This window comes from Pleurodeles waltl, chromosome 6 (assembly GCF_031143425.1).
Source record: "Pleurodeles waltl isolate 20211129_DDA chromosome 6, aPleWal1.hap1.20221129, whole genome shotgun sequence".
In the NCBI taxonomy this organism is placed as follows: Eukaryota; Metazoa; Chordata; class Amphibia; order Caudata; family Salamandridae; genus Pleurodeles; species Pleurodeles waltl.
This window is the reverse complement of record NC_090445.1, coordinates 340,323,622-340,341,247: the sequence shown is the minus strand read 5'-3', so window position 1 is coordinate 340,341,247 and position 17,626 is coordinate 340,323,622. Positions and strand designations below refer to the sequence as shown.

Below are 17,626 nucleotides of genomic sequence, written 5' to 3'. Positions count from 1 at the left end.
TGTGGCTGCCATGTTACAGGTCTTTCGTTGTCCTATAACTATCCTTACTATGTGATATTACACTTTGGGGCTTGATGGAGACTTTGCCAACCCGTGGTCAGGAGTCACTGCATTCTTCTTCGACATGTGGCTGCCATGGTATCATTTTGCTTGTTGTGGGTATCAAAGATAGCTCACACAACTTCATGCCAGCCTCCTCTTATCACTTGAGTAATGAAATGATGGCTGACCAGCACTGCTGTGATTGGCTACCTTGAAGAGTACTAGCAGGCACCATGCTAGCATAATCTCTACAAAAGTAAATTCCAAACAAGACAGATTTGGATGGATTAATCAAATTATTTTAAAAGCTCCAATGTCTCTACCAGGGACCATTCCTTGCTCAATCTCTAGTGCTAATAAAAATCCCCCTATCCGAGTCCCACTCACTTAAACATCTATCTTTAGGCCCAGTGAAAACATGCATAGTATAGTCTTGTGTTGGCAATGATAGCTTAAGGCCTCCCAGTGCCAAGAAGCCAGTAGAAGTCTCTGATATCATTTATAGAAGCCGGCTGCAGATAATATACATAGGTGGAGGATGACAGATGGTGATGACATTATTGCAGCTGGTTGAATGGTTGCAAGGGGTTGAGTAATGGGAGTTGAGAGATGGCATTTGGGTGTACAGAGGGATGATAGATAATGACTGCGATTTGATGACTGATCACTAAGAAGCTGATGATTGAGAATTGTCAGATGATCGTTGACTGCTGAGGGTTCGTTTTTGAGGATTGCCGAGTAAGTGTTGTTGCATGAGTATTGTCAGTTGAGGGTCAGTTGTTGATTAGTGGATGACAGATGGTGGGTGATATCTGGTGGTTGAGGACTGATGTGAGATGGCATGGCAGACAATAGTTGGTGGTTGATGGGAGTTTGGAGTTTGGAAGGGGAGGACTAGCGATTGTGTTTTTCTCTTTTGGTACTCAAAGGTCAGGCTTGAGGATTGATGGTTGAATGGCAATTGCTGATGTAACACTAGCACACTCACCCAGCAGAGTGATGATGCAGGCTAAGATGGCCACCAGCGCTCCAGTGCTCAAGCCAGCGGGGGACATGTAGGGCTCTGTGCTGCAAGAGAGCACTGCACCATCATGCCCGCACTGGCACACGCTCACGGTCAGAGTGCCCGTGCTGCTGAGTGGCGGCCGGCCACTGTCCGTCATCTCGATAGGAACCAGGTACACATCCCTCCTGTGCTGGGAGAGGCGGCCGTGCTGTAGGAGAACGCTGGCACTATTATCTAAGGATAGGAGAAAGCAAGAGTGTGAGCAGGAAGACAAGCACAAGGAGGGACAGACAAAAGAACGAGGCGCTGTATGTAGGTAAAGGGCCACGGTGGGAAGGAGAGAAAGAAGTCTAGAGTGTGGGTAAAAGAGCAGAAATGTAAGGGGGTGAGGCAGTAAAGTCCAAAGCCCTGCTCTAGCTCACCAGTGCCTAATGGGACTGCTGAGCCATCTCAAAGCTGAACTCAGGATCCTGGACCCTGCCCGCTCTTTCCCCTTCCTCATGAAGGTTTGCATGCAGCATCCTCCTTCAGGAAGGACAGCTAGCAAGTACATTGTATAGGGGCACAAGTAAAGACTGAAAATGTGTTTTTGATTGATTACTGTTACTGAAATTGTAGTTCAAAAGGAATCAAAGAAAGTAGAGTTATACTTATAAACCAAGGCTGCATTTCACAGCTCTGACCAATTGAAAGAATGCAATTTGCGAGCAAACACCTAGTGACTTCCGGTGATTTACTCATTTGCATAATTGCTTCCATCTAGGTTTTGCTTTTCCTAGAAAAGGTGTGCTTGCTGCTTGGGGGCTGCCTCACTCATTTTTATTATCTTTGTGTTATGGGTATTAAACAGCAGCATTTTAATTACGTACAGCTTGAGGGTTGTTCTATATGTTCAAACACTCGTTCTCTTGCAGTTGCCCCCCTTTGAAACTGAATCATAAACAGGTGGCCGAATTTGTATGTAGCAGAATTTTGTGTGTTTTGCAGGTCCGCTCCAGAGCTCTAATTTTTCTCATGAAAGAAAACTCATCACAAAGGATTGTTCATTTGTGTGAACCCGGAGGAGGACGATGTATAGGCTGGATGCTAAATTGAATGCCTCTTTAAATAGAAACCGTGGCTCAAAACGTGTGGTTCTTGGCAATCCCGTTTGCTTCATTGTGCTCAATTTTCCTTGACAGCAAATTTGAAAGCACCTGCAAGTAATTCGGTTCACAGCATGAACTATACAAAACATACCCTCGCCATGTTTGCTTTACTAGCCTTTATCGTTGCTTTGTATAATGGTAAATAGTGTATCTCAAAGACTGAATTATATCCTGGTTTCCTCTGATTACATCATCAGGGCATTCTGAAAGGAATTAGCTATTCTTTCATGAACCTTTCTAAGATTTTCACCTGTTTGTATTCACAGCTTCTTGGCATAATTACTGTTTGTACACGTCAGAGGTTACATGATGATCACGTTCACCATAAGAGCTCAACTGGCCATCTTAAGAGAAGGATATGGCACCCATCTGATGTTACGTGATGCTCTGGTGCACTATAAGGACTCGCCTGGCCATCTGAGGTGAAGGATTTGGTAAACGTCTGAGGTTATGCAATGTTCTGGTTGACCATCATGGCTCACCCTCACCTGGCACCTGGAGTGCGTGTCTGAGGTTATATGATGCTTAGGTTCATCATCAGGGCTCACCTGGCCACCTGAAGTGAAGGATTTGGCTCCAGATGATGCACCCCAGATTCTGAATTCACTAAAGACAGCAACAGTTGGTGTCAACCTGTGTGTCTCCCTGGTTCCAGCCATCATCTGTAGTTTCTCGACCCAGAGACCCAAGGCGCTGTGCAACAGATCTTTCATTGAATCATTGGGTGGCACGGCAACATCTCCTGTCCTATTTTATTGCTTCATTTTTGCAACAATTTGAATTAATCAAGAAATAACATTAATTAATTCACACAAACACACAGAAAGATATGGAGTAAGGATAAATAATGGATAGCCAAGCAATATGGTACAATATTGGCATTTAGGGGTTCTGGTGACATCATAAATCACGAGACTGAAGGATGAGTAGTTAGCAAATGCCAGACCAATATAGGACTACAGTACACATGTTGCCCCTTGTGTATTTTTTCTGTTACATGTTTGTTTTAGGGCGCATAGCTAGAAAAATATATTTATTCAAATATGTATTGAAAATAGTAAGTGGAATTCAGGACTATACTGTTTTGTTGGCTACTTGTCAAGAAAGTATTTCTTTGGAAGGCTCTTTGAAACTCAAAATAGCAGGGGAAAGCGATGAAAATATCTGAGATATTCTATAGACTTAAAGTGCTGTCTTGAAGCAACAACTGGTCAAGAACAATGTGATGTAATTCTAGCGGTCCTTGCACTTAAGAACACTCGATTCCTTTCAGAAGCATTCCCTGGGTTCTATTTGCCAACTTCCTGGTGGAACAAAATAGACTCTGTCCCCTATTACATAAGGATGGATGGAATCTGCTTTCATTGAATATAGGCCAGAACGAGGAATAGCAGCAAAATAGCGAGCTAAAACAAAACCCCAACACAATTTTGCATAAAAGTTTAATTACGTGTGTTTCTGGGGGAGAGGGCACTGTTTGTCAAGGCGGACGGGGTCCGGTGAGGGTGCGGTGCCTTGAGCACATTACCTCTCTAGCCACGAGAGTGCTGCTGAAGGGGCGGGGCCACTGAGTAGGCCACATCCAAGCTCGTGAATTTCAGGAAACTCCTGTAAATGGAACTACTTAGACACGGGTCTCGTGGGACCTCAGGCTCTCTGCGGCCACAACTGCAAACTATCAGGTAGGGTCTGCTATCACACCTGATCCGATATATGCACTCCCTCCTTCCCTTCATATCGCACACCACTTTTATTCGACTGGCCGGGTTCTGCGCCTTCTGACCTCAATCAATCAATCAATCAATCAAAGAGATTTGTAGAGCGCGCTACTCACCCGTGAGAGACCTGCTCTCTGAAGCAAAGGAAAGGTCAAATAAGAAAACTCCGGCTCATGTCCTTCGCCTCAACATACTCCTACTTGATTTACATCTGCTTGCCTCCACCTGCTCTAAGTTGATTTACCTCTGTGTGTCTCCACCTGTTCTAAGATGACTTACCTCTGCTTGCCTCCACCTGCTCTAAGTTGGTTTACCCCAGCTTGCCTCCACCTGCTCTAAGTTGATTTAACTTTGTTTGCCTCCACCTGCTCCAAGTAGGTTTATTCCAGCTTTCCCCCACCTGCTCTCAGTTGGTTTATCTCAGCTCGCTTCCACCACTCTAAGTTGGTTTCCCCCAGATTGCCTCCACCTGCTCTCAGTTGGTTTACGTCAGCTTGCCTCCACCACCCTGAGTTGGTTTACCTCAGCTTGATCCACCACTCTAAGTTGGTTTACCTCTACTTGCTTCCACCACCCTGAGTTGGTTTACCTCAGCTTGCTTCCACCACTCTAAGTTGGTTTATTCCAGCTTTCCCCCATCTGCTCTCAGTTGGTTTACCTCAGCTCGCTTCCACCACTCTAAGTTGGTTTCCCCCAGCTTGCCTCCACCTGCTCTGCATGCAGCTGTCACAAGCGTGGCCCAGCCTCTAATGCTAATGGCATTTGTGGATCCTCACTCCCTGTGCCGCGCGCCATGGGATGCCACCCAGTTGATGCTCTCACTTCTTGTGGCCACTGAAGGTACTCGATCCTACCTTTGTTGTCACGGACGGTGAAGTTGCGGTCATTGGCGAGTCCGGGTAGGCCACGAAAGAAGAAGGGTCTGTCGTTACTGTGGTCATCCGGGTCCACGGCCCGCACCACCTGGACCAGCTGAGGAGAAAAAGTGACTTGATAATTCGGGGAGAGAGTTAAGGAAAAAAATGTGTAGAGAGAGGAATGGGTTTGGATGGGGGGTGGGGGTCAGTCTGGGGGGTTTAGGGGAAAGAAGCGCAGGATAGGAAGCAGATGCTTGGTGAGTGAAGAGAGAGTGTAAGGGAGCAGGGGTGATCAGGAAAAGATTGGAAATGGTCAGTTGCAGAAAGGAAATAAGGAAGAGGGCGAGAGTGGGGGTACAGGTTCAGGAGCGAGAAAGGGGAAAGAAACGCAAAGACTGGTGCCTGCTTATCATTGGCCACAATGATATGCAACCTGTGTGCACAATTGGATACCATGTTGAAGTCACTTCCGAGTCCCAAACAGGCTAAAATAAGGCCCTCTTCAAATGCCCGTGTTAAAAATCACTGCGTCACCAGAACCCCCATAGAAGCCACCTTCCCTCCTGTCACCACTGAAGTCTCATCAGGAAAAGCAGCCACAGACCCTCACCCTGCCGGCGTGGTGCACAGCGCTCTGGTGCCGTCCAGCAGCCCCTCCCAGCAGCATTACATTCAGACAAGCACCTAGAGGCCCTTCAGTACACACGTGCGCTGCACTACAACGACAGTCCTGTCTCGGGCTCGTGCCTTGAGTGGAAAGGCCCTCCCTGGGCTGACCTTTCTGTGCGATGGGTGACCTTTCCAACACTCCATAAAGGTCAGAGCGAAACACCTCTCTACGCAGACCTGACATATCTCACCGGCCCTCGGTGGGGAGTGGGAGGAAGAGGAGGAGGAGAAGGGTACTTGAGCACCTACCTCACGTGCCCGACGTTAAATCGAATGTGAAACTATTGTTCTCAGCCTGTCCGGCCTAATCCTGGCCTATCCAAGCGCAGCACCAAACAGTGCACGTACACCACGAGGCTGCCATGGTCTGCGACCGTGGAATTCACAAGATGTGGCTTTTTTTTTAATTACATTACCGGTCCAGACGCAGAGTAGCGAGGAAGGGCTGGAGCGCAGCAAAAAGGGTGCAGTGGGCCTCGGAGGTGCTAGGCTCCCAGTGCTAACACGCCACAGGACTGGACCGGGTGAACCGCGCTGGCACCAGTGCAGAGAGGCGGGGGTACCGGCCAGGCCAAGCCTCCTGGTGCCAGACCTGGTGGGTGGAGGGGGTTTTAGTGCACGAGGAGCAATCTACTGCTGGGCAGAGTGTCCTCTGGAACAGAGACGCCGAGTCTAAGAACCTTCAATTTGGACGGGAACAATCGGAGACCAGTGTTTGAGTATGTCTTAACCAGCTTTTTGTTGTTGCATCCAAGCACATCACACAGTTTCTTCTGTTCTCCCGTTCATACCATTGTGCCCTGTAGCCTTTCTGTGAGACACTTGCTCCCCTTTCTCCCTCTCCATCTTTCTGAAATTCCTCCTCTGCACATTTCTTACCTCATCTCTTCCTGTATTGTACTCCTCTGTACATGCTTCTTGCAATTCATTCACGTCACCGCCCCTCATACACACTGAACACACCCATTCAGCTGTAAGCACTGCATTTCCTTTTACGTTCGTCCTGCCAGTATTTCAGTACATTTGTATCTCCAGCACACACTTCTGCATACAATCACAATTGCACGTGGCACCACTGCTGTGTGGCTCTGCAGAGGGGCCAAGGACTGGATGATCATACATTCTCAACACCTTGAAGTTCCTCTGACAGGCACTGTGAGAATCTTGAGCTGCCTTCACTCACTCCAGAGGTCTCAGTCGTGGCTTGTATCAAACACCAACCGACACTTTGAACCTACAAAGACACCTACGGGTGAACAAGTTCACAGTAAAACAAATACAATTTTAATATGCTTCCTGGAAAAATCAACCACCCTTAGAGCACTAAACTGAGTACAATGTGAAATGTAAACCGAAGCAACATCAGTGATACGGACTACCATAATGTTCTTTTTTACAATCATTCGTGATATATCATTGTTGTAAAAGTAATCAGTCTTTTTCCTTTTAAAAGGACACGATGTAGGCCATAGTTAGTTATAAATGACTACCCGGGCTGAGTCCCGTCTCACTTAAACCTGGCCTTAGCAAAGATTGTTTTTACTTCTTGACAAATATTACTGTGAAGTGACCAATGGAGGAACGGTCAGAGGTCACTGGTGGGATGTTATGCACACCTATCTAGGTCAGACCACTTCATACGGTAAGATAGTAATAGGACATGGGAAAACAGCCGAACAGGCACACCGGGGAAGGCAGATGATAGTGAAATTATTCTGTCTTTAAAAAAAAAAAATGTGGAATGTGAATTTGGTTCAAACTCGCCATCTGCCCAACCACTCTTTCCTTCCATCTGTCCTCTTGACATAAATTGTCTTTGCACCCTGCTGGTTCCGAGGGACAAACGGGGGCAGGTTCAGAAGGTGCAGATATGTATCCCAGGGAACCCTGGCTACACTCCGCTGCGGCTGGTGGTGTGAGTGCACCACCATCTCTGCCCCCAGTGGACAGCACATATTGCCAGGTGCGTGGTGATGCAGCGCTGTAAGAGGGCAAAATGTGCACATACTGCAGCAAAAGAGGATTTTAGGAAAAGACCTTCCACTCACACACAAGGGCTGGCGCTCCCGATGATTTCCATATATTTTTATTTGTTGGCGCCGCTAAATCTTCCTAATTCAATCACAAGCCCGTCTGTCGCTGGCATATAAAGCGGGAACAACGCATCGGACTAGGGTCTGGAGGTAGAGGGAGGCCTGGGAGGTGGGATGGTTCCATGGAGGGCAGTGGTACAAGAGTGGGATGAGAGGAGGATGGTAAATGGAGGGCTTCGATAGAAGACAAATTGCTAGGATGGGAGAAGTATATAATGGAGAGCTGAGAACAGAGGGATGGGGAGCGAGCTGCTGTGATAAATGTGCAGTTTTTAAATACAGTACATATTCAATACATTTTGCTTTTTCTCAGAACTCCAAATTTCAAACGGCGAGAAAGGGAGATTAAGACATTTGCCCAGGACTGGAACTAGGCATGTTACGAAAGAGGTGCTGGGGCAACAGTGAATGAAGAAATATGAGGGGAAACGGTTTTTGTTGAGAAGGGAAATGGAATGGAGGATGAGCAGGATAGTCGAATGGTAGGATGAAGGGGTGGGAGTCAGGAATGCCACGATGCAGGTGTAAGGTACGGTATAGTGGATGCTGCCCTGACGGTGTGCACCATAAAACCGAAGCTATTACACATGGCAAACCCAAGAAACCAACAACAGCCAGCAAACCATCTCCACCCCCGAAAAGAAAACAGTTGAAAGGAGAGCTCATAACATTAAATAGACTACATATACAAATCTTAGCAGAGAATTCTTGAACGAAAACAGAGGCCTCTGAAGTAGCTCACACACTGCATCAGTCCAGCCTCCGAGCCCCCAACACCTAATTTAGCCAACAAATGCAACACCATATACCACTGCCTCACGGATAACACAGAGCCCAAACGTTACGTCAACAACACTAAGGGCCTCATTGCGAGGTTCCTTTAAAATCTGATGGGGGTAAAGGCATTTAGACAAATCAACTTTCCAGACTCACTCAAATCTCAATGGAAAATTATTTTACTGTAAAGAAAACCTTGACAATGACAACCGCATCAAGCACCGCCGCTACATGTCAATTTTCCCATGACAGTCAACAGGAAAGCAGTTGAATCCAACTGCAATTTCCATTTCACACCAGCTCCCTTCTAGGTAACTATGTCAGATCACTGACATGGCAGCGTCAACAGTCATCCCTGCTGCTCATCACAGACAATGGCGACATCTCCCTCCTGGAGCACCTCAATCTTTTAACAACCTTTGGCACCACTGACTAATAAATGCTCCTAAAGGTCCTGATAGTTTTCATGGGAGTTGAAAATATTCTATTACACTGGTTCTCTTTTTATTTTTCCAACCAGCGTGCTCTCATGCAGACTAACACCTACAGTCCAGGCAGATTCTTGTGCCTTGCAGTCTATCCCATGAAACCAACCCACCTCTCATGATCTCGATCCCAAGGTCTTCGACTAATGCATGGAACCTTTTATAACACTAGCCACCACCAGGGCATCAACATTAAATATACCACTTTGCCAGTAGTATAAAAATACATGAAACTTAATCAAACTTAGTTCACCCTCATAGTAACATCTCCATAGAACCCCAGGTCCAAGAACGTATCTCAGATTTCAGATTTATAACAGAAATTGTTATAAACACAAAGGTATGTGGCTTCATTATTGATAGCAAACTTCATCAGAAATTATTTTGACAAGAAAATTCACCCAAAATGACACAACCAGACCAGTCCTCTACAGAACTTTTCAAGGCAAACTGTGCCATCTACAAGGAAGTAAACCTACTGTCTGAAGAAGTCCCATCTCAGATAGTGTATGGAATGCATGAAGCCACAACACAGTCAGATTGGAAACCAAGAGGAACAAAAGGACAAGAAAAACCGGGGCAAACGTTCTTAAGGTACACACCTATGGCCTGCCCTAACACCCCTACTCTTTCCCTCTAGTCTCCACTTCACAAAAGAGCTGAAAATGTGTTTCCTCAAGGAACATCTCACCTGCCATCAACAAACCACCTCTCTGTTCCACCTGCCATGTGGGCTGGGCGAAGAAGAAAACCTGCACCTCGACCCCCCACTCCTTTACAGTGTGCAGCGCTGCTTTGCTCAAGGCTGGGTTTGTGCTATTAACATCCCAATACACATACACAGATGGAGGAACAGAGGAGGGGTGGCCTAATAGAGGAACTGTGGGGTGGAAGGAAGGAGAGTAGGGAGTAGTGACTTGATTGTAATATATCCCTTTCAGATGCTCTAGCTCCTCTGTTGGGGGCAGTAGCGACTGTCAATTACCCTCTCATGGTTATAGGTCCCATTGGCAGAGGAGAGGGCATACTGAGGGGGTAATTAACAGTCATTATTGCCCGCAGGTAAGGGCCATAAGACTAATAATCCCCAACCCTCCATGGACTGAATTCGGCTCGTCTTGGGGACAGCAGCTGCTCGTTTTTCTGAAGCGCTCTTGTTACCACTCCGTGCTGGGCCTCCCCTTCCTTGTCAAGGTGGAAATGTAAACCCTAATCACCTAGAAGTGTACAAATTTACTTTCTAAAGTGCTGCAGCATTTGTGGCTGCAAGATTGGATTCCGAAGATAAAACAGCTGTTGCAACGGGATGTGGAAGGGATGCAGTTGATTTGTGGTGGGTCTTGCATGAAGAGCTGGACATGGTCTTCTTATGGTACGTAAAATCAAAGTCACAAATGGAATAGGCTGCAGAAAGAATAGTTAATGACCAGAGAATGGGTCCGGTGAAGCACTAACACCAAGGAGGAGGTAACGGAAAATAATTACATAGAACAGAAAAATGATATTTTCACTTGTACTAAACGCACTTGCACTCACTTCTGGCCACGATCTGTGGACAGAGGCACAGGAGGTATAGGAGTAGTATGTGTCTTTGAGCTGGAAATGTTACATTCTACTTACAGCATATGTGTATTAATAAACAGTTAAAAGGTACAGTTCAAAGCTGAAGTAGTATCTTGATTTATTAATTAACTGAGTGACTGTCTTAATTCATATATCACTCACTACGGAGGAAGGGGGTGACCAACAGTGTTCAGCGAGTCATGATCTCCAAGTGTCAGAAGTGCAATTCAAAGAATTGTTTGAACTCTAGGAGGAAGGGATGGATCTTAGACGGTGAGGAAGAGCCTTCCACAGCAGGGGTCTCGGAAAACCTAAAGATGCACAGGAAGACTTTTGCACTGTCAGGATCCTCAGATTTGGAGGTGAGTGCATGCCATGAATTGGAATGCAGGAGAACTGATTGGTGATTTAGCTGCCTCGAAAGGGATATGGTGTTCTTCCTGTAATGTCAATGAGCTGCAATCCTGCACAGGCAGCAGTTTAAGAGCTGAAGGACAAACATCTGATGGAAGAGATTCCTGGTTGAGTGGAGAAGAGTGATTGAGTTGGGGGGCAGGAGTTTAGAGATGCTAGGTGAGGGCAATGCTGTCCAATGTTAGAGCAGACTGGGCTGTAATTTCCCTGTTTTGGGAGAGTTGAGCATCAAGGAACAAATGCCTGGCCAGTGTCTGTTACCAATAGGGCAGCCTGAGATTTTGTCCTGAAGGGTGGGTGTGAAGGAAGGAAAGATGGAAATGTGTGCTTGTCATCAACGTAAAGGTGATATGAGATGCCACAGGAGGAAACGATCCCACCATGGGATAGAGTGGAGTGAGAATAACAGGGGGCCCAAGATTGATTCTGGAAGGCATTACCAGGTGGGAACTGACTGGTGCACCATCAGTTGAAGACGGATGAACACACTGGGAGAGAGGAAGATTGTAGATCCTGTCACTCCTCTGTCAGGAAGGAAAGGATGCAAGCACATTGGGGTGGTCAAGCAGGCCAAAGGCTGCATAGTGACTGAGGAGGATAAACACTGATGAGGAGTGATGAAATAAGGAAAGTCAAGGTCCAGATTTTACTTCCTGTGTAAAATGCCACGTTATCAAAGTGGTTAAGTGAGAGTGGGAGCTCAAAAACCAAGGGGATTGGACCTTAGTCCCCTGTATATATGGAAATCAAATAACAAAGGTGAGTTCCCATAAATTCATACTCTTGATTAGGGCATAAATGACCCATAGATTTAATCCAGTACACATGGAGGCGTTATGTTCTGGTTGGTAAGTGTTTAATTCACCATATATGTCCGAAATCAACATAGCACGTTGAAGAAGCACAGTGAACAGCCAACACGTGTTTCGCCCTCATAAGTGTATCCACTAGGGCTTTCTCAAGGCATTCAAAATTGTAGAAACATCATGGATATAAAATACAAAATCCAATATTAGACAGTCCAATTGAAAAGGAGAAAGCAGTCAAAAATAGGTATAACGGGTTCAATCCCTCGGGTCCTCGGCTGCCTTTGGGAATGCATGCGGAAAAAAAAATTAAGAGCAGGCAGTGGTCACACGGACCACTGACTACTCTTTAAAAATGAAAAAAACACTTTTCATTTTTAAACGCATCACGTTTTCCTTTGATTGTAGCCATTCGCAACGACTCGCAAATTGCGACCTATCTCATGAATATTAATGAGGTAGGTCGATTTGCGAGCCCTTGCGAATCGCAGTATGAAACTCCTGGAGTTTCATACATTCCAATAGCAATTACTTAATTGCGATTCGCTAAAAATCACAATTAGGTAATCGCTATTGCAAAAAAGAATACATTTGGCCCTTCATGCCTTGTCATCTCTCCTTTCCTGGGTTGTAGTTGGATGGAGGATGAAAGAGGTCCTCTTAGTCACTGTCTGTGAGGTTTCACATCTTGCCACCTCTCCTTTCTTCACACGTTGCTTATTCGAGGTGTGAGAGAGGAGAAAACTCCCTTGGTTGCTCATCTCGGATAATGCCACCTTTGCCACATATCCATTCCGGGGCTGGAGTCTGAGTGGAAGGGAGAGTTCGAATGCTTTGGATGAGGCTCTTGCCTGACTACTTCACCTCGAGCTGGGACAAGAGAAGGAAATTGTTTCTGATTGTGAGCTTTCACAACTTGACTTATGTCTTGGAATGATGCTATGAGAGGGATGAAAGGCTCCTTTAACCCTTTGGTTGTCATGTTTCACTCCTTGCCGTATGCTTGTTTCTGGGCTGTGAAAGGCAAGGAGTTCTAGCTCCCTGTAGGGATTCACACTTGGCTATCTTCTTCTCCTTGCGCTTGTCAGGGGGCACCAGAGCTTATTTGATTCCTTGGGTTTAAGGTTTCCAAATGTTCTTTTCTGTGCTGTAGAAGTGAAGGGGTCTGCATAGGTGAAGGAATCTTGCGCGGTGCCCTGTGTCAAAAGGAAACAGCAAGAATGTGCCATATCTATGAGATATTTCTGTCCTTTCCCCTACGCTGGCCCACAATGGGCTGCCATGCGCCAACGCAGGCACTCTTGCACCATGGTGCAAGAGTGTGTGCATTGTAGGGATGATTGGTTTTGTGCAGGAAGGAACACGTTCCTGCACAAAAACAATCAAGGGAGATTTTTTCCTATTTCTATGTGTGTTGCAGATTGAAGCACACATAGAAAGAGTTAAATATAGGAGAAATAAAGATATTTCTCCACGTAACGCCTGCCGTGGGAGGTGGAGGCTTTTGACACATTCTCAGGTTTACATATCTCATAAATCTGGGAATGTGTCAAATGTCATGGGTGTTAGGTGGCAACACCCACTGTAATGCCCATGGCACACCTCCCCATCGCAGTGTGAGGCAATGCAGCAACTTGCACTGGGTTGTCTTACTCCATATCCACAAGCACATGAAAAGCCAAACAAGGTGGCTTCAGGTGACCTTGTAGATGAGGATCTGCGGTGTGCACTGCTGGACTGTCATAAAAGTGATGTTCAGGTGGCGCAGAGGGGCTTGTAAATAAGCCTCTGGAGGTTACAGAGAAGGGATTCATTTAACTCTGTGACTGTAAAGTTTTACATCTTTCCATCATTCCCTGCAGAAACTGGGTGTAAAAGTGAAGGGGCTTCTTTAACTTTGTGGCTTTAAAGTTTCACAACCTTTTATCTTCCTCTGAAGAGACTGAGTGTTAAAGGGAAGGGATTTTATTTAACTCTGTGGCTACAAAGTTTCTCATTTTATTCCTTTGAAGAGACTGAGGGCCTGATTACAATTTTGGAGGAGGTGTTAATCCGTCCCAAATGTGACGGATATACCACCAGGCATATTACGAGTTCCATAGGATATAATGGACTCGTAATACGGCCGGTGGTATATCCGTCACTTTACCGTCACTTTTGGGACGGATTAACACCTCCTCCAAATTTGTGATCAGGCCCTGAGTGTTAAAGGAAAGGGATTTATTTAAATCTGAGGCTGTAAAGTTCACACCTTCCCATCTTCCTCTGGAAAGACTGGGTGTTAAAGGGAAGAGATTTCTTTAATTCTGTGGCTGTAAAGTTCCACAACTTTCCATCTTCATCTACAGAGACTGGGGGCATATTTATGAATCTGTGGTGTAGAGCAGGAAGCCATATTGCTGCCCTATGCCACAGGGAAAGGACAGGAATGCGCTGTATTTAAGGCAATACAGTACATTCTTGCCTTTACCTCTGCACTGGTGCACTTTAGGCAGCCTAGTGCCAATGCAGGCATCCTTGCACCGTGGTGCACGGGTGCCTGTGTTGCACGCAGGATTCTTTTTGTGCAGGAAAGGGCACCTTCCTGCAAATCCCGGGAGGCATATTCCTCTTTCTATGTTTGCTGCAGAATGCAAACGTGACGTAAATGTCTTATAAATATATAAGTATGCCGAACCAGGACTCCGTCCACTCTATGCCAGAAAAGCTTTGTTGATCGCGTCTACTATCAGCAGCAAGCTGTTGAACATTGTACACTATCCGGGTGGCTGCAGCAGGCACGTACCTGGAGGAAGCAATCGCGGCTATACCCATGTACAAGAGCCAGCAGACGTTAGCCACAAATGCCTCAGACACATAGAAGCAAAGCAATGTCCCGTGTAGGAATGGAGGCGCTTCATTGCTAGTTCTTGAACATAAATTCTGGTGTGCTCCTCCAATCTTTTATCTTTTAAGTGGAGGGCCCGTGGTAGGTGTTCGTTGGCCGGGGTGCGGGGAACAGAGAACTTGAGGGGTTAATGCCTGGATATGAGAGATGAGCGTTTCATATCTTCACTTCCCTCCACCCACTGTGCCCCGCAGACCCTCAGTGGGCACCCACCTGTCCGGCCTGCGCATTGTCGCATACGAAGGCGTCGTAGACTTCCTGGAACTGGGGTGCGTTGTCATTCATGTCCAGGGTCTGGATCGAGACCTGCACCCGCGAGGTCTGCGATGGGCTGTCTGAAAAAAGAACACAGGGGGCACGAGGCAGAGGTGCACGCGGGACACAGGGGCGGGGCAGACATGGCACAGTAAGGATGGCACACAGAGAGAGGAACAGCGCAGTGAGGGGGATAGACAAGTCACGGAAAGATCACAGATACAGGGGCACGGATGCAACATGTACAGACCAGAGAGAGAAAGGAAGCGTATGTGGAGAGAGAGTGAGGGGGGAGAAATGAGTACACATGGCACGAACGAAGACCGGATAGAGAGGGTACACAGGGCACAAATCCTCAGAGAGAGGCGCAGAGAGAGTATGCAGGTACGACCCAGTGAGAGGGCACAGGTGGCACACAGTCAGGCCCAAGAGAGAGGGACACACGGGGCACAAGGACAAGGCCCAGAGAAAGAGTGCCCCAGAGAGAACCGGGACACAGGGGACACGCAGACAGACCACAGAGAGCGGGTATGAAGGGCACAGAGGGAGAACCCGGAAAAGGTGTCACGCAGATGGTACACAGACAGACCCCAGAGAGAGGGGCACAGAAGGCATGTAGACAGGCCCCAAGAGGGATGGGCACAGTACCATACAGAATGAAAGGGGCACACAAGCCATAAACCCAGAATCAAACAAGATGGGCACAAAGAAGCCAGATAATATCAGAGGGGCACAAAATGACAGACCCCATAAAGAGGGCACAGGGATACCAGACAGAGCCGATAGAGAGGAACACAGAAGCAGGGCAGGCAGCGAGGGGGGACCCAGAGATTGAGAGGTACATACAGGGCACCAGAGTCATGTCGTAGAGACCAGACACACATGGAGAGGACAGACATGCACATATCGGACACCGAACGGAAAGACGGACAGTGACAGAAAAGGAACCATGGAGACGACCACAAAGAAACAATGAGTGATCATTGGGATACACAAAAAGAGACGCACAAAGACAGAAACATTGACACAGGCGGAGAACAGAGAGACACACAGAGCTGTACTTTAGTAAGTCTGAGTCACATCAAATGCAAACAAACTGAAGGTAATTTTAACCACACAAGTTAGGCCGCGCACCTGCCTCAAGTTACATCCTTCGTTCCTGCCACGACTTCACGCTACCTTTTATCCATGCTTACCTACTGTCACGCACTGGTTCCTCCATGCCTGGCTAGTGCTGCACATTACCCCCTTAATCTGTGCCTAGTTCCTCTCTCTACCTCCATCAATCTTGTCTAGTGCCTCACATTCTCATCCATCCAATGCACTTCCCTCTCATTCCCGCCCAGTGCCTCACCTGCCTAGTGCCTCAGGCTACCTCCTACATTCCCCGCCTAGCAACTCACACTACTTGCTCCCTCTCTGCCTAGGGCCTTGTACTATCATCTACATCCCTATCTAGGGCCTCACATTGCCTCCTCCATCCCCATGTTGAGCCTCAGACTATCGCCTCGACCCCAGCATAGTGCCTCATAACACCTCCATCACCACAAAGTGATTCAGATTGTCGCCTTTATCCCACATACTGTCTCACACTTTTTATTCCAACCTGGTCTAGTGCTTTCTCCTGCTTCCTCTATCCTTGCTCAGTGCCCCATTCTAGCTCCTCCACCCTCACTTGGTGCACCACTTCATCTTTGCCTAGTGTTCACCACTGCATCCCTCAGCCTTGCCTAGTGCCTCAGAACTGTCCATCCTCGCCTACTCCCTCAGAATACCTCCCCAGTAACCCCCGAGCACGTCACACTACCTTGTGGTTACCACACGACTCCCTGGCACGATGACACCTAACCTACTTTTCATTTACCGCATCAAAGCATCCTGAGTACTGTAGCCTTGGTTTGGTTCAGTTGAAGCTATTGATAATTACATTGATTTATGAAAATAAAAGCGACATATTTTCAGTGATAACCTTACAGTGCCTCCTTCCCTGCCTGTGCCTCACACTGCTTCCTCCATGTCTGCCAAGGGCTTCACGGTACATCCTCTTGTGATAGGCAGCCGCACCTCCGGGAATGCTGCTCTCCTGAAAGGAAGGGTCCTGGACCCCAGTCTGTGGCCTTTTTCTCTGGATTAACAGTTCTCGGAAGCGGGAGGCGTGCCTGGAGGCCAGTACCTGAGAGTGTGCTCTGTAGCACCCCGGCTGGTCTGCCTGAAGACAGGGGGGCCTCCCCTCGTGCTCCTGCCTCCACGCGCACCGCCTGCTGAGAGTGGCACTGCTGCATGCCAGGTGCTTCACGTGCAGTGCACGGCAGGTAACCAGCGCTGGGCTTCCCTCACACAGATCATTTTGACAAGGGTTAGTTTGTCCAACTGACTCGACTGCCAAATGTGACAGCTCACGATATCACTGCTCTTAATTAGCCCACAGGACAAGCCGTAGAGGCACTACATCAGCCCTTGGCACTGGTCCGCCGAGTAAATCCGAAAAATACAACAAGATCACAAAACTGTGTTCGGAGTCATGTTTAATGAATTTTTAGTTGCACTAAGCAATTCTTGCTTGAAGACTACTTACTTGAAACGTCCATACTATAAACACTGACCCAGCTTTAAGCTCATCCGGGGTAACACACAAGGGAATCCGCTCGTATTGACACTGTCGCATGCCCAGCATCACGGTGCCTTGGGCCCGCCCCTTCCTGTGACAGCAGTCGTCACGGATGCAGAGAGGCGCGCTGTGCGCAGCTTTGAATCTGGCGCTCGCCTCTACTTTCTCTCACACCGCTTCTGTTAGGCACCGCATGCCAGAAAACTGATCCCCCCAAGCCTTCTGGACGGGAGTCAGCCGCCCGCCCTAACCATACGCTTCTCTGCATGAGAGTAGGTGCCAGGCAGCACCCAGAGCT

The 17,626-nt window shown here is 47.4% G+C and overlaps 1 protein-coding gene across 2 annotated transcripts in view; it reads right to left on the bottom strand.

The window, feature by feature from the left end:
* CDH24 (cadherin 24) overlaps positions 1–17,626 on the bottom strand; it is a 507,414-nt gene that overhangs the window by 50,586 nt on the left and 439,202 nt on the right. For both annotated transcript variants that reach the window (XM_069238226.1, XM_069238227.1), the window contains exons 9-11: positions 14,679–14,800; positions 4,769–4,886; positions 1,031–1,282 (exon numbers count right to left, since the gene is read on the bottom strand). In XM_069238226.1, the coding sequence (XP_069094327.1) occupies positions 1,031–1,282; positions 4,769–4,886; positions 14,679–14,800 (492 nt within the window). The remainder of the gene's footprint in view (positions 1–1,030; positions 1,283–4,768; positions 4,887–14,678; positions 14,801–17,626) is intronic.